The 17,562-nt window shown below is 42.5% G+C and overlaps 1 protein-coding gene across 29 annotated transcripts in view; it reads right to left on the bottom strand.

Annotated features, from left to right (window-relative positions):
- Nucleotides 1-17,562, bottom strand: part of Clasp2 (cytoplasmic linker associated protein 2) — a 180,655-nt gene that overhangs the window by 2,817 nt on the left and 160,276 nt on the right. For all 29 annotated transcript variants that reach the window (XM_060385138.1, XM_060385132.1, XM_060385124.1 and 26 more), the window contains 5 exons: nucleotides 14,281-14,509; nucleotides 11,105-11,298; nucleotides 9,442-9,570; nucleotides 7,685-7,891; nucleotides 1,772-1,888 (listed from right to left, as the gene is read on the bottom strand). In XM_060385138.1, coding sequence (XP_060241121.1) covers nucleotides 1,772-1,888; nucleotides 7,685-7,891; nucleotides 9,442-9,570; nucleotides 11,105-11,298; nucleotides 14,281-14,509 — 876 coding nt within the window. The remainder of the gene's footprint in view (nucleotides 1-1,771; nucleotides 1,889-7,684; nucleotides 7,892-9,441; nucleotides 9,571-11,104; nucleotides 11,299-14,280; nucleotides 14,510-17,562) is intronic.

Below are 17,562 nucleotides of genomic sequence, written 5' to 3' on the forward strand. Positions count from 1 at the left end.
GGGAGGAGGATTTCCCCTATCAGTGGACCAGGGGAGAGAGAAAGGGAAAGATGAGGGAGGGGGCTACAACTAGGATACAAAGTGAATAAATTGTAAAATAATAATAATTAATAATAATCATAACAGTAAAAGAAAAAGAACATTCCATTTGGTGCCTTAGTCTTGTGTTAAGAAGTGGAGGCAGCAATGTATAAACAACCACACGAGGCTGATGGGCTGATGTAGTGGGACCAAGGACAGCAGCGTCCAGAGAGATCTGTAAAGCCTAGTACCTACTCACCAGTGGAGAAAATGTGGGTGGTGTGACAGATACAGAAACTAACTGGGGTTACCTTGAAAAGTATGGCAAGACTGAACCACAAAGTTAGGACAGAGTAGAAAAAGGGGAGAATTTGTTTTCCAGAATTCTGATCATGAGACAGTTGGTAAAAATTCTGCTCAGAAATGCTAATGGGTACAAACTTTAAGTGCAAAAGGCCTTTTTAAGTAAAAGGTGCGGCCTGCTAGATCGCAAAGAGGCCATGGAGGTAGATCTGAGCTTTCTATGGATTGTGGAGGACACTTTGGAGGTAAGAAGTACTTTTGGCCATGGTGGAAATTTCAGGGAGACAGGAAGCTACAGTAGTGCAGGTGTTATGGCAGCACAGGTGTTATGGCAGATGTGATGGTGGCCACTATGGCAGTGGTCCAGGAGTAAAGGTGGCTATGGTGGTAATGGACAGCAAGAAGTTCATAATGGATCTTACCATGAAGTTCAATGACAGTAGTGGTGGGAACTCTAATTAGTCTGGAAAATATAATGGCCAACAGCCGTTAAACTATGGGCCATGATGAGGGTAGTGTCAGTGGAGGACTCTTTGGCAGTCCCTATGGTGGTGGACACAGTAGAAGAAGGCTTAAAGGACACGGCATTTCTTGGCCAGAAAGAGGCTCTCTAGGGTAGGTGGCTTTGAGACAGCCTTCCCACATAGGAGATAGTGTATAAGGAGGCAGCTGTGGACCGTATCAGCAGCACTACAGCTGCAGCAGGAAGCCCTTCTACAGAGATGCTCCAACTTCAGGACAGATACTGACCAATCAGGTTCACAATCCTGAGTTGTTTTTTTTTTTTACAGATGGCTCTTCTTTCCATCTCCCTGTGTGAGGCACGCTGCCTGTGTGCAGCAGTGGTAGCAGAAATAAATGAGAAATGTGCTTGGTGTGGTGGTCACAGCTTCAATGCCAGCACTTGGAGGCAGAAGCAGGTGAGCTCTGAGTTCAGGCCAGACATAGTCACATGGTGCGACTGTCTCAGAAAACAAATGAACCCAAAAACTTAAGAACAGACAAACAAACAAAGCAAGTGATTCTTGTTTAGCCTCTCAGGTGCTAGCACGACAGGCCCATAGGGTGTGATAATCAAACTTTCAGGGGAAATTTCTAAAAACTTCAAGTGTTACATATTTTGGGAGATAAAAAGTAATCTGTGAATAATTTCATCTACTGACCAGTCTAGACACAGGGGTGGGGTGGGGTAGAGGTTGGAGTGTCAGCTGTCACACATTCCCTTACAGCAGTCTCCCAACCACCCACAGCTCTGCTGCTGTAGGGAAGAACAGCACAGGCCTCAGGAGCAGAAAGAGCTAACAGGCAGCTGGAGGAATGAAGGCGGAGTGAAAGCTCAGAGCCCTATTTACCAGGAGCTGAGTGACAGGGTTGCCAGGGAACGCACAAAGAGAACTATGTTTTCAGACTGTCATGGCTGCTACCTTAGGAGCTCAGGGCTACTTACTTTACTGCCAGTGAGTTGACTGAGATGTGGCTTTAGTTCATCACCAATCACCGCATGAACAGCTACCAGGCAGAAGACGCAAGCTTTCCGGACACTGCTTTCTGAGTTATCATAACCCTAGGGAGGAGAGTCACATTAGCATCTCTGACAGTGTAGGAAAGCCATCTTGAAGGACAGAAGAGAGCACTACCATGAATGCTCACCTGCACCAACTTTCCACCCTGGGGACATGAAATGTTAGAGCTCTCCTCTCTATCCCACCTCACATCCCAGCTGCCAGTGTTCTTACCGCTTTCTTTAGAAACTGCAGGTCTGCACCTGCCCTGTTCCAATCCCCTTTGCAAACATCTCCAGAGAACCTTCTGAGCATTTGCTCTGGAACAGTGAAGACCTCACCATCTCGTAAGAACCTATCAGGTGCTGTGGTTTGGCAGTAAGGGCTCCCTGTAACCCAGGCCTACCATGTTTCACATATGCCCTGTTCTTTAAATAAATGCAGTCTAGATAGCGTACTTCCCTTACGCTTGGACATACCCTGTATCTTCTCCCAGAGTCCACAGAAATCCTATTCATAAGTGCTAAATCAATTATCTGACATACACACAAACCCTTTACCAAGTGAAGACTCCATCTCTACTAAAGTCAAGATGTTTCTAAAATGACTGCAAAACATATAAATATCAGACATCTTTCTAAGAGAAACTCTTCATAATAAAAGGCATAACTATTCAATTTATATCATTTTATATAAATTATTTTTTATTCATTTATTCATTTTTCACAATCCTAATTTCATTGTTCTATACAATTGTAAATTTAGGTTTTCTGTGCTATGAATGAGCCCAGGGCCACTGAGCTACACGCTCAAGCCTAAAGCTCTAAGTTTAATTGTTCTGCCACCTCTCCCGTTGACTTTCTAACTATAAGTAACACTCAGATACTACTGTACTGACACTCACATACTGAAGGGCTTGCTATGTGACCCAGATAGGCCAGGTTAACAATGCTGAGTGTCCAATGAGATAATAAGTAAGCCTTCTACAAGAGTTACCCAATCCATAGTCAGGAGAGAGCTGGTTGGGAAATGATACTCAGAAAACCCTTTGCAAAGAAATAAAATAGAGAGTTAAAGGAGGTTGAAAGCTGGCTGGGACCCTGAGTGGGGTGGGAATGGAGTTCAGTTGGTAGTGCGCTTGTCTATGTCACACAAGGCCTTGGGTTTGATCCCCAGTATTGCAAAAAACAGTTGTGGTGGCACTTGACTTTAATCTCAGCAATGTAAAGGCAAGAGGATCACAAGTTCAAGGTCACTGTAAACTAGATATCGAGTGCAAGGCCAGTCTGGGCTATATGAAATTCTTGATCTCAAGAACTAAGGACAAGGTGCTAGAGAGATGGCTCAATGGTTAAGAGCACTGGTAAAGGAACAGAGTTCAGTTGTCAGAACCCACATTGACGGCGGCTCATATGCATCTGTAACTCCAGTTCCAGAGGATCTGATGCCCTCTTTTGGGCTTTGCAGGCACTGCATGCATGGTTCACAGACAAACACATAGGCAAACAAAACAAAACAAAACAACAACAACAACAAAAAAAAAAGCCACAAAAAAACTACCCATATACATAAAATAAAAATCTCAAAAAAATATTAAAAAAGTACAAAAGGGAACAAAGGCTGAACATAGCTGACAGAGACGTACATGACCTCATAGAGAAACAACGCAGCACTCTCTATGTATGAAATAAATTCCTTCATGAAGGAGAGCAGATAAACTAGAAGGGCCGCTGTGGTGGTGCATGACTTTAATCGGAAGACTTGGGAGGCTGACGCAGGCGGATCTGGCCACCCTGATCTACACACTGAGTTCTAGGTCAGCCAGAGATATATACTAAGACCCTGTTTCAAAACTCGGAGGATGAGGTAGGCAGGACCAGCCGGGGAGCTGTCTGAGATATGGGTTCCTTCTGGCTGTGAAACCTGTGAAGGAACTTTCGAGGAGGCACGGCATCAGAGCTGTACTTGGGACCAGCTTAATCTGAGACCAGCTTAATCTGGTTTCTATTAGCTTCCTCCTACTGCGCAACAGCTACCGTAAACCTCATACTCCCATGTTACGGCCTTGGCACGCTAACCTGCCTCCAGTTCCCTTTGTCATCTCCACTTCCTAACCATGCCATGTGCCTCTCCCATTTCTGGGCACCTATTACAGCAGCTTGGGAGCACGGGAAACTCCAGGGCTGCGACACCCCCCCACACTTAACTTGTTTGTAAGCAGCATTCATGAAAGGTAACATCTCTAAGTTACATAGGAGAACCTGGCATCTTTGGGTCACTATTCTGACTACTTCACCACCTATTTCCGCTTTTCATTTAAAAAACAAGTTTTACTTTTATTTTGTGTATGAGTATTTTATCTGCATGTATAAAGACACAACGCGCATGGGTGACCTGCAGAAGCTGAAGAGGTCACTGAATCCCCTGCTGCTGGTGTTAGAGTGAGACCAGGTCCTCCTGCCAGTGCTCTTAGCTGTGGAACCATCCTCTAGCCCACATTTCCACTTTTCTGTTTTGCTGAGACAGCATTTTATCACACTGCCTGTACTGCCCTGAACTCAAGATAACCTTGTTTCAGCTTCCTAAGTTTGAGATTACATGTAAGTGCCACGATTTCTGGATCCTGTACCCATTCCCTGGGCTTCTTTCTTTTTACATACACATATAAATATATACTATCTATTAAACATAATATATATAATTCAATACATAAAAATTAGTTTTTGAGATAAGGTTTCTCTGGGAAGCCCTAGCTAACTGTGTGTACACTGTGTGTGTGTGTGTCTGTGTGTGTGTGTGTGTGTGTATAACTGCCTACATATAATTTTTTTGTTGTTTTACTCTGAGATAGGGTTTCTCTGGGTAGCACTGGCTGTCCTGGAATTCACTCTGTAGACCCGGCTGGCCTCAAATCTTCCTGCCTCTGCCTTCCAAGCGCACCACATGGCTGGTTTCTGACATCTATATGTGTACCTGGCATGTGATAGAAATGAAAATAAAACAGAACATTTGGATTAGTGCCGCTGGGACTCAAATACATAAATCTATTCATGCCAGGTAACTGCTTTACCACTGATCCACTCCCAGGTCTACATTCTCTTTTTGTGGAATCACAACAGTCATCAACAGCACAACTCCTGGCATTTGTGTAGGCAACATGCCAGGGCTCTAATTTCTAGATTGATTGCAGTTATCTTTGTGTGTGAGACAGGGTTTACTATGGTTTTAAAAATGCTTGTTTATTATTAAATGTGTGGGTGTTTATGTATGTGTGTGATGGTACAAATGCCACAGCATGCATGCGGAGACTAGAGAACAAATTTCTAGAGCTAGATCTCTCCTTCTACTGTGTGTGTGTGTGTGTGTGTGTGTGTGTGTGTGTGTTGCCCTGGCTGTCCTGGAACTTGCTCTGTAGAGTAGGCTGCCCTTAAGCTCACCAGATCCACCTGCCTCTGTCTCCCAAGTACTGGGATTAAGAGTGTGTGCTAAAGGCACGAACCACTACCGCCTGGCTTTTCCTTCCAATGTTACATGGGTCTAATAGCATAGAACTCAGTCAGGTGCTCTGGCCTGTGCCTTCAGCTGTTGAGGCACTTTACCTTCACTGTGGGCTGGTTCCTTCCTTTCTTTTTCAGTTTACTTCTATTTTTAGTTATATGGCTATCCATCTGTCTAAGTGGGAGTGTGAGCACAAGAGTGCAGCAACAATTTTGGTTCCTTCTGGAGCTGGAGTTACAGATGGTTGTAAGCTACCTGATGTGGGTGCTGGGAACTGAATTTGGATCCTCTGCAAGGGAGGCTGTAGAGACGGACTAGTGGTTAAGAGCACTGGCTGCTCTTCCAGAAGACCTGGGCTCCATTTTCGGCACTCACATAGCAGCTTGCAAGCATCTAAAACACTAGGTTCCAGAGGCACTTAGGTCCTCTCTGGCTTCCACAGACACCAGCATGCATGTATTGCACAGACACAGAAAACAGTAACAAAGTTTATTTTACAGTGTGGGTGTATGGGGGGAGCAGCGTGTTCTATTAACCACTTCCCCCTTATTGGGGCTTTGATGCACGTTTCCAAAGGGCTAATGAGAACCATCACTTTCCACTTGTTCTCTGGCTATTTTACTTGTGTTTCTTGTTTGGTAAAATATCCTTTGCCAATTAAAATTATTTTTTTTGTTGTTAAGTTAGAACACATCTTTACATATATTTATACATATACATCTTTACATATATTTATATGTATACACATCTTTACATATATATTCTGGCTCTTATCAGATACTTCTAAAACTTTTCTCCCATTCATTTTTGGCTTTTTTTTTTTTTTTTTTTTTTGAGCCATGGTTTCTCTGTGTATCCCTGGCTGACCTGGAACTTTTCTCCAGGTTGGCCTCAAACTTGGAGATCTGCCTGCCTCTGCCTCTGAAGCTGGCTCACATCTGTCCCATTCTATGGCTGTCTTTACAGCTTTCCTGGCTGGCCTGGAACTCAGAGATTGCCCTACTTCTACTTCCCAAGGGCTGGGATTTAAAAGCATGAACCACCATGTCTGTCCATTTTCACTAACACTCTCACTCTTTCTTTCTGAATTCAATACTTAGCTACTCCGGGAAATAATTTTTGTGTGAAACATTTACAGACAATTAAATATTACATACTGTCTCTTGATTTTCTTTGTTCTGGCCCTAATACCTACATATTCTAATTTTAAATGTTTACACAGATAAACTATAATTTCAACTTGTTACAATTCTTGTGCTTTTCTGACAGGTTCTCAGTAATAATGTGTTTTAAGGCTTTGCATCAAACTAATCAGAACTAGGATGCACATGCTGGTACAAATCTGTAATCCCAGCCCTTGGGAGTCTGAGGCCAGCATAAAGCTACAGAGAAAACCCTGTCTCCCAAACCCTAAACAAACCAACCAGGGGACCTGGAGCTACAGGCACTCTGGGCTAATACTGCATATCCCAAGGCCTCATTGAAGAAACGTGAATTCAGCATCATGATGCGGAAGTAAACACACTGTGTCCATGTCGTGCTTAGTGCAAGGACAAAAATAAAATACTATAAATGCAAATAAGTAGACCATCCATCCTCTTTAAAAAGGGCTCAATACATATGCTAGGTAATATGTTCAGCTGCTAAAATGACATTGTAGAGTATTAATAAAGTTTACAGTATGCAGCTTTGTTACAAAATACAATCCCAAATTTTGCTAAAATGCTTATATGCATGGGTGGAGAGACAAAGTCACAGTCACAATGCATCTATTATTACTGCTAATCAGCATAACCACTTTCAAGATAGATGTGGCAACAGATTTCTGCTTCTAGATGCACATAATACTGCAATAGTTACAGTAGTAAAAAGCAGGGAAAAATGCAGAATGTAAATGTTCAGCGATAGATGGATGGATAAACAAATGTGTATTCCTAAATGATGGAGTGAAAATCTGACATTATGAAATGAATGAACCCACAAAACATTAAATGAGAAGAAATGTTTACGGTTTTCACACATATGAAAAACTGTAATAATTAAGTTCAGAGACAACAGAATAGAGATTATTGGGGCCTGGGAGGGGGTTAGGAGAAATATATTTTATTGCTTAGTGGGTACAAAATGCTAGTCTAGAATGATGAGAATGTTCTGGCAATGGCAATGGATAGTAGTGTAGTGCTGGTTATATAACACTACAAATGGTACCATACCTAAACCCACCCACTTACACCCACAATGCAACATCTTTGTCTTGACTATTGTAGACTTGACTGTGCCACTAATGTTGCTTGAAACCACTGTAAAATAACCAAAGCCCACATGCATCCTGGCTTACTCTTCCACGCTTTGCCGCTTACCTGTATTAGACCTGGCATGATCTCTGGTAAGAGCACATTAAGGGTTTCCTTGGATACTCTTTCTATCACTTTCGTTTGCATTTTGATTGCAGCCAGATTAATTGGGTAGTCAGCAGTTTGTATGATTGGACAAAGCACTTTGATGCACTGCTCTGGACTAATCGAAGTAGCCAACACGGAGGCAGCTTCCTCAGCAGACCTCACCACCTAAAACAAAAGGGAAAGCCAGCCAAGAAAAACCGTAAATCCTAAGTATGGACTTCATCAAGCATTTAATATGTCTTGATACTTTGGATTTGCATTGGAAATATTGCAGTAAACAGATGAAAGCTAGAAAGGAGGTAAAATCAGACTAGCAACTGCAAGGAGCTGTCAACACTGGGTCCCACTTCATCATTCTCCCTTCTTTCCCATTCTTTTGCTGTTGGAAAAAGCAATTTCATGATTTTAGGCATTTATTTATTTTGCTTTATTTCATGTCATGGTAATGTACGTGACACAAGCGCTCCTTAAATGCAGGTAGTAATGATGAGCAGGTCCCACTGTGGTTTAAAGAAAGAGGAAATACCAGGACATGAAGTAAGGAAAGAGGTTTACACAACTCTTGAAAAGGCTGTTTGCATTACCTTACTGAGTAAACCTGTAACAGAGATAAATCTCCAGTAGGTGGTTCACACTTAAAAAATGATAATGTTATCTCTATTTGTTAACAGAAAATTCTTATTGCTAAGTAGAATGTAGGCTGGTAAGTTTTAATTAGAAAATGAAAAGCAAATTGGAGAAAGTAAAGTTGGATAAGTTGCTGTGGACCTGTTCTACGGGAATGGTCTTGGTATCCATGTATTAAATGTGACAGAATATATGCTCACACATACACATTCGCGTGTACACACACACACACACGTGTGTGTATGTGTGTGTGTTTAGGCCAGAGCGGGTGTCAGTCCTCAAAAGCCACCCATCCTATCCAAAAATAAAAATTTAAATTATATTTGGTATGCAAGTGTGTGCATGCATATGCCTTGGTATACATGGAAGTCAGAGGACAACTTGCAAGAGTTGGTTCTTTCCTTCCACCACGTGAGTCAAATTCATGTTATAAGTCTTGGCAGCAAGGGTCTGCACCTTGGCAGCCCCAAGGTCTTTCTTCAGGAGTCTTTCATTAGCATGAAACTTGCCAATTCAGCTTGGCTGGCCAGTCAGCAAGGCCTGGGGATCTGCTAGTCTCCACTGACCTGTCCTGGGAAGAGACGCATACCAGCACACCCAACTTGTTTTCTGTGGGTTCTAGGACTTAAACTCAGGTTCTCATGCCTCTGCAGTAACTGCTCTACTGACTGACTTATGTGCCCAGCCCTATGCTTCCATCTCAATCAAGCCTTATATCAAATGTTGAGTAGTTATGAAGGAGATGATTAATCTGGGCACTGTTAAGTGGAATGTTCCCTTACATGTGCAGCCACAGTGCTTAGAAGGCTGAGGTGGGGGTGGGGGTGGGGATTGCTTTGAGTTTGAGACCAGACTATCTAATGAGTTTCAGGCAAAACCAAGGTACACTGGAAGATGGTTCAGTGAGTATAGGTACTTGCCTAACAAACCTGGCGAGCTGAGTCCAATTCCAAGAAGAACTGACCATATGCTCACACACATACAACATGTTTACCCCCCAAACCAGAGTCCTTTCTGGGAAGTGCTTACATGGTTCACGCACTACCATCATGATAACACAGCAGCAACTGAACTTGCTGGTCACTCACCTCTTTATGAGGATCTTTATGTGCTTCCAATGTTTTCATGACGGTCAGCTCTGCATAGTTCTTGAATCTTGCTGGTTGATGCCTTAAGATTTCTTTTAAAACTTTTAAGGCCAAAGCCCTGATTGTAGGCTAAGAAGAAACGTTTAAACAGTTTTTAACAGCCTGCGTGGCAGGAAATGTTTTTCCACTTTTCATTTCTATAAGCGCCTGAAGACTGGGCGGAGGGACGCTGTATAGAGAATGCAGCAGACACTCTATCACCTGCAGCTGGAAACTCCACTCTCACTTTTGTTATCGTATCTGAAGGACAGGGTGGGCTCAAAACTGCAACGTAGCCTAGGCTGGCCCCAAAGTTGTAATCCTGCTGCCTCCATATCCAGAGATTACAGGCATTTGCTATTACATGTACGTTTTCCTTTGAATTGAGGGTCTGTGTCTGTGCCTGCGAGTGCAGGTGCCTTCAGAGGCCAGAGGCGTGGATCTCCTTGGGCGGGAGTTACAGCTGGCTGTGAGCAGCCCGACCTGGGAGTTTGGCACTCAGCGTAGGTGCTCCTCAAGAGCAGAGGCACTCTTGACTGCTTAGCCACCGCCCCAGCCCCAGCCCCACATGAAGATTTTTAAATGATTTTAGTTTTCTGACCATATTACCACAGTTTGAGAAAGAAAAGAAAAGACAGACAAGTTAAAAATTCTGGAGTTGCTAAAGAAGATAGGTAGAGAAGAGGAGAGAAACCCATGACTTTTGAGTGAGGCATGGAGGTTGGCAGCAGCTTATACAGGGCTTAATAATTCAAGGAACTCGTAAGAAGGCCCAGAGGGTCAGGGGAAGCAGGCTTAGGCTTTTGGTTGATCAAAAAAGAGATAGGAAGAAGGAAAAGGAGAAGTTATATGCTTTTTAAAATTCACAAAATTCCAGGCTCTGTGAAGTCCTGCAAACAACGGCCTGGCTCTTGGTCTTAGACAGGTCTCACCCTGTCACCGGAGCTGGTCCTCAACTTGTAGTGATTTTCTGCTTCAGCCTTCTGAGTGCTCAATTTATTATTTTTAAATAAGCAAAATAAATAACATTTTGACTTTGAAAGTAATTTTTTGTTGTTATTTATTTTTTTTTTTTTGAGAATCCCCTCCCCTCCACCCTCGGCGTAGCCTTGCCTGTCCCTGAACTCACAGAGATCCACCTGCCTCTGCGGGGATTAAAGGCAAGTGCTACAACTGCCAGGCTGAAAGGAATTTTTACAACTGAAAACATATTTAAATACATACAAGTAATCTTTACTTTTCTGTGGAAATCAGCTTGCTACATCTCCTTTTAATAACTGTTCTTAAAATTTTTGAAACAAAATGTTTTTAATTTAAATTTAGTTTTTTAATTAACTATAGTGCATTCCCTTTGTATTCCAGCTGTAGCCCCTTTGAAACAAAAAAATTTGTCAAAAGAAACAAAACTTTAGAGTAAAAGTTATACCCAGAAAACAGCAGCAAAACGGTCATTTCATCAACTCCCAAATGTGTACTAGCTGATCAGCAGGTAAGCTACACAATAAGCAAGGGTTAGAAAGGCCCTGGGTGCAATTCCTAAGCCTCCATGCCCCAAAGCCAAACAAGAATAAATACACAAATACTCAGACAGGACAGAATATACTTTATATATCCTGAAATTTACCTCTTTATCCCCAAGGGTCTCAAGCAATAACAGTAATATTGTTTTGAAGTGTTCATCCCAAACACTGAAAGATTCCTCCTGGGTTAGCTTCATGAGTTCATAGAGGGCGATTTTTCTTTCTTCTATACGTTCGTTATGGTTAGAGAGCTCCTTCAACAACTCTGCAACTAGGTCAGAATGGTCTAAGGAGAGGTCTGTCAAAAGACAGGGTATGAATTTGTGATTGTATAAGCTGACTCTTAGGCACAGAACTGATGACTTTAGAACATGATGACACAGCCACAGTAAACATCGGTTGCAAAAGAGAAAAAACAAACACTAATTTTCAACTGCCATCCTTGAATCACCAATGTGCTTTACAAATTTTCAACTACAAAAGCACCTGAGAGAACAGTGTAAGGTATCCCTTAGGTATCCGTCACCCAGACCTCAGCAAGAAGGTATCATTCCTGTGAACTCCTCCTAAGCCCTCCTACAGCATGTCCTTGTGAGTACTTTCCGCAGGAGAATCTGCATTTTTGGTGATTTAGGTGGCTACAACTTGATCATAGTAACCTTCTGTAGGAATCTTTCAACAGTGGGCTGACTCATTCATTGACTGCTGCTAAAACAATTATTTTAGGAGCTAAAAATGTTCACTGTCTAATCATATCATTTTTTTCATGGACCAGAATTCTTCAGCAGAAAGCTACTTTATCATTATCAATTAGAGCTACTTTCTTTGTCCTGAATTTTTTGTTTGCTTTTTTTTTGAGACAAGGTTTCTCTGTGTAGTCTTGACTGTCCTGGAACTCACTTTGTAGACCAGGCTGGCCTCTGCCTCCTGAGTGCTGGGATTAAAGGCACGGGCAACTGCCCGGCAAACATAAGTCATTTCAAACTTTTATTTATTTGAGACAAGGTCTCACTCTGCAGTTCTGGCTGTCCTGGAACATATTACATATATCAGGCTGGCCTTGAACTCAAGTGATCCATCTGCCTTAACTTTGTGAGTACTGAAATTAAAGGCATGCATCACCATGCCCAACCTGTATAAGTTTATTTATGATTTAGAGTCACTAATGTTGAGACCAATCATTATCAAAGAGGAACTGGGTTTTATTTACGATTTTTATTTATGTGTATGTGTGTACATCTGTGTGTATATATATTTTACATGTGTGCAAATGCCTTTTGAGGCTAGAAGATGGCTGTAACTGTGAGCTAGGAACTAAACTTGGGTCCTCAGCAAGAGCACTGAGTGCTCTTTAAGTTGAACTGTGTCTCCCATCTTACCAACACATTTTGATTTGTTTTTGCTTTCCTTTAAGTACTTAGAGACAGAATCTTCATAGGCATGGATCACTTTTCAAAAAAGCATTTATTTATGTTGTGTGAGTGTGCACATGCGTGCACATGTGTGTGCCATAGCCTATGTGAATGCATGTCAGAGGACAACTTGCAGGAATCAATTTTCTGCTTCTATCACGTGGGTTCCAAGAACTGAACTTAGGCTGTCAGTGGTGGTGGCAACTGTCTTTACCTGCTGAGCCCTATGTCTGTCACTGAGAGGTAGATTTTCAAGTTTACCACAGAAGGTCGTACAACATTGGAACTCTTTTCTTTTTCTTTTTTTATTCTTCTTCTTTAAAAAAAAAAAAAAACCTTTTATTTCATGTGTCTGAAAGTTTTGACAGTGTGTGCAGGTGTACCATGGGCATGTTTGTATGCTAACAAAGGTCAGAAGGGATCCCCTGGAACTGGAGTTATGAATGGCTATGAGCCACCAGGTGGGTGCTAGGAACTGAATTCAGGTCCTCTCCAAGAGTAGCAATTATTCTTAGCACTCTCCAGCCCAGTAATGGAAATCTCTAAAGAAAGTAGCGTGGACTGATTGGACTAAAAAGTTAGAGCTGGAGAGATGACTCAGCGGTTAAGAGCACTAGCTGCTCTTCCAGGACCCTAGCTCAATTCCTAGCACCCATGTGGTAGCTAGTAACTGTCTGCAACTTCAGTTCCAGGGGATCTGGCACCCTCAACAGACATACATACAGGCAAAACACCAATGCATTAAAAAAAAAAAAATCAATAAAAACTAATTCCTTAATAACAAGGAAACACATGTAATAATTTTATTGCCACTTTTCATTATCTTAGTTGTGCCTTATTACTTACTGTAATCAGAAGGGGAGAGCATACAATCGCAACTATCCTTTTCCAGAGGAAACAACGAACACTTACTTAAGAGAAGAGTAAATACCCCACCAGGCTATGCAGATTCGTAACTGCAGACCTTCAGACTGACACTAATTCACATAACTTCATGTGAACAGTAAACAGTATGCTTTCTGATAGTAGGCCCTGGAATGAACCTTTATTAAAGAAGAGATCATGATTACACAAAGAATGGGTTATTTCATGAAAATAATCCTTGTCATTCTATTATAAAAATTTGTCTAGGCTGGCTGGAGAGATGGCTTAGAGGTTAAGAGCACTGGCTGCTCTTCCAGAGGTCCTGAGTTCAATTCCCAGCAACCACATGGTGGCTCAGAGCCATCTACAGTGAGATCTGGTGCCCTCTTCTGGGATGCAGGCAATGTATATGTAATAAATAAATAAATCTTAAAAAAAAAAAAGTTTGTCTAGAATAAACCACATTCATATGTTACAACTGGTTAAGTTGTTCCTGGGAGGACATTACAGTTACCTTAATTATTGAGGATGAGGTCAAGTTGACCACCCAGGTTCTCACTATAAACATAAAAACTACCAAAATAGTAAAGATAAACACCTACAGGCTAGGCAAATATATTCTATCAATTTGAGGAGATCTGCAGTCACCATAAAAACACAAATTTGGGTTCAGAGCAGCTTAGATGAAGGGGGGAGACCCACCCTGAAAGTGGGCAGCAGCACCCACGAGCTGGAGTGTGCCTTACTGTGTGCCATTTGAGGATGCCTCATGCTCTCACTGCCATGACTGCGTGGTCCTGATGGTCTGTGTTTGGAAACTGCAAGCCTTCCTTAATGAGTGCTTGTAAAACATTCTGTCCCAGTACCAAGTAACAAACACATATTCACATTCCCCAAATCCTTACATTTTAAAGAGGTCTAATAAAAGAGCAAAGGATATCCACTTGTTTTACTCATTACCAGTCTTCCAAAACACAAGGGGTAGCATTGTAACCATAACATACCATCAGGAAATTGGTCAGCATCATCATCAAACATGGCTTCCTTGAGGGCAGACTTGTTGAAGGGACTGATGTTATCTGAATAGTTATATGGATTATAGTCACGAGAGCGAGGAGAGGAGTGAAGGGGCATTGAGTGGAGCAAAGACGCTTTATTATCAAGAACTGGCTGGCTGGAGTCAGTGGCATCGCCTCCTGCTCTTGGATCTGACATCCCAGGACCACCACACATCTATTGATAAGAAGAGGAAGGCAGAGCAAGTTAGTTCAGTTCTACATATCTTCTTTACATTCTAAAAAGAGGTTTCTGACAGCTGCAGAGATGACATAGCAGTTAAGAGTGTTTCCTGCTCTTCCAGAGGACTTGAGTTTAGTTCCCAGACCCTAAACTAGACGACTCACAACCACTTGTAACCCTAGTTCCAGGAGCTTCAATGCCCTCTGTAGGCACCCACACAGAGACTATAAACAAACACATATATGCAAATAAAATAAAACCAATTTTAAAAACAAAACAAATGATTTTTCCCTAATATTCAAGGGGGTATTTAAGAAGTAACAATAAGGACTGGTGTTAAGCAGTTAAGAGCACTGGCTGCTTGCTATTTCAGGAGTTCTGAGTTCAATTCCCACCAGCCACACAGTGGCTCATAACTATCTATAACTCCTGCTCCAGGGGGATCTGACACCTACTTCTGGCCTCTGCAAGCACACAGGCTTATATGTAGACAAAACACCCATACCCATAAAATAAAAATTAAAAGCTAAAAAAACAAAACAAAACAAACCACAATAATTTAAAAAGAAAATAGTAATAACAGTATGGGTTAGAATACATATTTAAATATATTGTATATATATCTAACACAATATATATTCAAAATGAAAAAGCTTAAAGAAGCCATAGCTGAGAGACAAATAAGCCATCACAAATGTTGTTGCAATGAATGATATCCCTGTCAGTGGTTAAACCAAATAACATATACACTGAAATTAGCAACAGCTTCTCCATACAAGCTAAAGATACAAAAGTTTTCATTAGCGAAACAAAGTTGAGGATGTCTCTCAGTGCTAAGAGGGCTTGCTCAACACATTCAAGCTCGGTAAAGAAAACAACAACAACAACAAAACCCTCTTTAAAATTTGGCATACTACCCCCACACCACTCAACCCTCACCGCCTGAGGCATACTGGAGGGCTGACCCCTATGTCATGAGGGTGTGTGAGCTGGCCCTGGCCCTCACCAGCTGCAGCACTTGGGAAAGCAGGCCGTGCACCTCACCTGGGCAGCACAGTAGGGCTGATCCTAGTCAGTGGGTGCAGGTGAGTCAGCCTCAAGGGCAAGAGTAAGGGAGAGATGACCCTGCTGCTCATGTGCTGTAAGGTGGCATGAGTGTAGGGTGACGCTCTACCCCTCGCCACTTGTGGTAGTGGGGAGAGCTGGCCTCAAGGGCATGAGAGTGAGGGAGTTAGCCACGCTCCTCGCCTGGGCAACACAGTGGTGCTGGCCCTAATGGCAAAGGCAGTGACTGGACTGGTGAGCCAGTCCAGTCCCTTGCAGGCTGCAGCAGCTTGGGAGAATAGGCTCTACACCTTGACTGGGCAGCACAGAGGAGCTAGCTCTGGAGGTGTGGGTGCAGGTAAGCTGGTCCGGAGAGCACGAGAGCAGGAGAACTGACTCTGCCTCCTGCTGATGGAAGCACTGGGTAGCCTAGCCAGAGCAGTGCTGGAAGGCTTGCCCTTGTGGTGCAAATAAGGGAGAGCTGGGCTCAGATCCAGGGCTGAGTTAGACCAACTCCTAATCTCTTATCATCTGTGAATGGTTGGGATGCATAAAAGGGCCAGTCCTGCTGATCCAAAGCTATAGGATCTTCATGACACATGGCAACAAAATAACTGGGAAGAAGCCTGGTGAGGATCCAATAATGATGGTGTCACAGAAGCCAAAGAACTTGAACCACACCAAAGATTCATTACAACTAACATTTGCAAGTGAGGATGTGTGGACCAAGAAATATGCTGTGTGACACTGTGACATACGACTTCCATGATGAGATATTTCCTATGCTTTGTTTGTGTTTTTTATTTGGAGGGGGGAGGTTGCAAGGGCATAGGGAGGATATGGGGGGATGAGGAGATGAGCAGAACTGGGTGCAGTATGTGAAACTCACAAAGAATCAATAAAAAGTTTTTAAAAATCGACACACTGTATTATCTTTGAATAATGAATTATCTATTTTAATAGCATCTTTCAGGTTTTATTTTGGTGCCTTTTTCCTCCCAAAGCACAGGTTTAAAGGCCAACTTAAATTCTGGAAGGATGATAATCAAGTTGGGATACATTAACACCCTTGCCTAAATACCAATATTTACACAAATACTAGATTCGCAAGTATTATCACCAAAAGGCCCCCAACTATCAGCATCTATGGAGCAACTGTACGCCATGCTGGCTGCTGGGACTCCACACACTGCCTCCACCCTTCATCCAGTCTTGTGTTCTTGATACTACTTGAAGCAACACCCTGGGTATGTAACATTTGCAAAACAAACACAGTAGGTATCATTTATGTAGTGATATTTACTAACCTGCTGTAGCTACCACATGCACCATTAGGACAGGGAGCCTCGGACCTGGGTGGTATGACTCTCTGATAACCATTTTCACGGTATAGGGCAGGTGTAGAGCCCATCAGAGATGTGCTGACATGCTGCAGCTCTGGGGGTACTGAGCAACAGTGTGCTCAATAGGAATGAAAGGATGGCTAATCTCACAAGACATACGAACTGCTAGAGACAAGTCTAAGAAGATGCAAAAATAAAACCTAAGTACTGACGTGCCATAGCAGAGGAAACCAGTTAAATAATAGTATTCAGATGTCAGAAAGCAGGTTATGGGTTTTTCTGTGCCCTGGCTGTCCTGGACTTGCTTTGTAGAACAGGTTGACCCCAAAGGCACAGAAATCCACTTCTCTCTGCCTCCCAAGTCCTGGGATTAAAGGCATGTGCCACCACGACTGACCCCTTTATTTCTTAATGCTCCAACCACAACGCCTTTTTTCTAAATCCTCAACTACACAAGCTAGTTAGTTCCTCCATGCCTCCGCACTGGCTAATCAGTCTACACAATTCTCCTGCTTATGGCTTTAAGTCTTAGTACAAATGTCATTTGACAGAGGCGTCCATTCTCTGACCCCACAGTCTAAAATACACATTCACCTTCCTCGATGGCATATTCTAAACTAAAGCTCCACAGTAAACACCTCTAGTTAGGTATCTAAAAAG

Source organism: Meriones unguiculatus, chromosome 6 (assembly GCF_030254825.1).
Source record: "Meriones unguiculatus strain TT.TT164.6M chromosome 6, Bangor_MerUng_6.1, whole genome shotgun sequence".
Taxonomy (NCBI): domain Eukaryota; kingdom Metazoa; phylum Chordata; class Mammalia; order Rodentia; family Muridae; genus Meriones; species Meriones unguiculatus.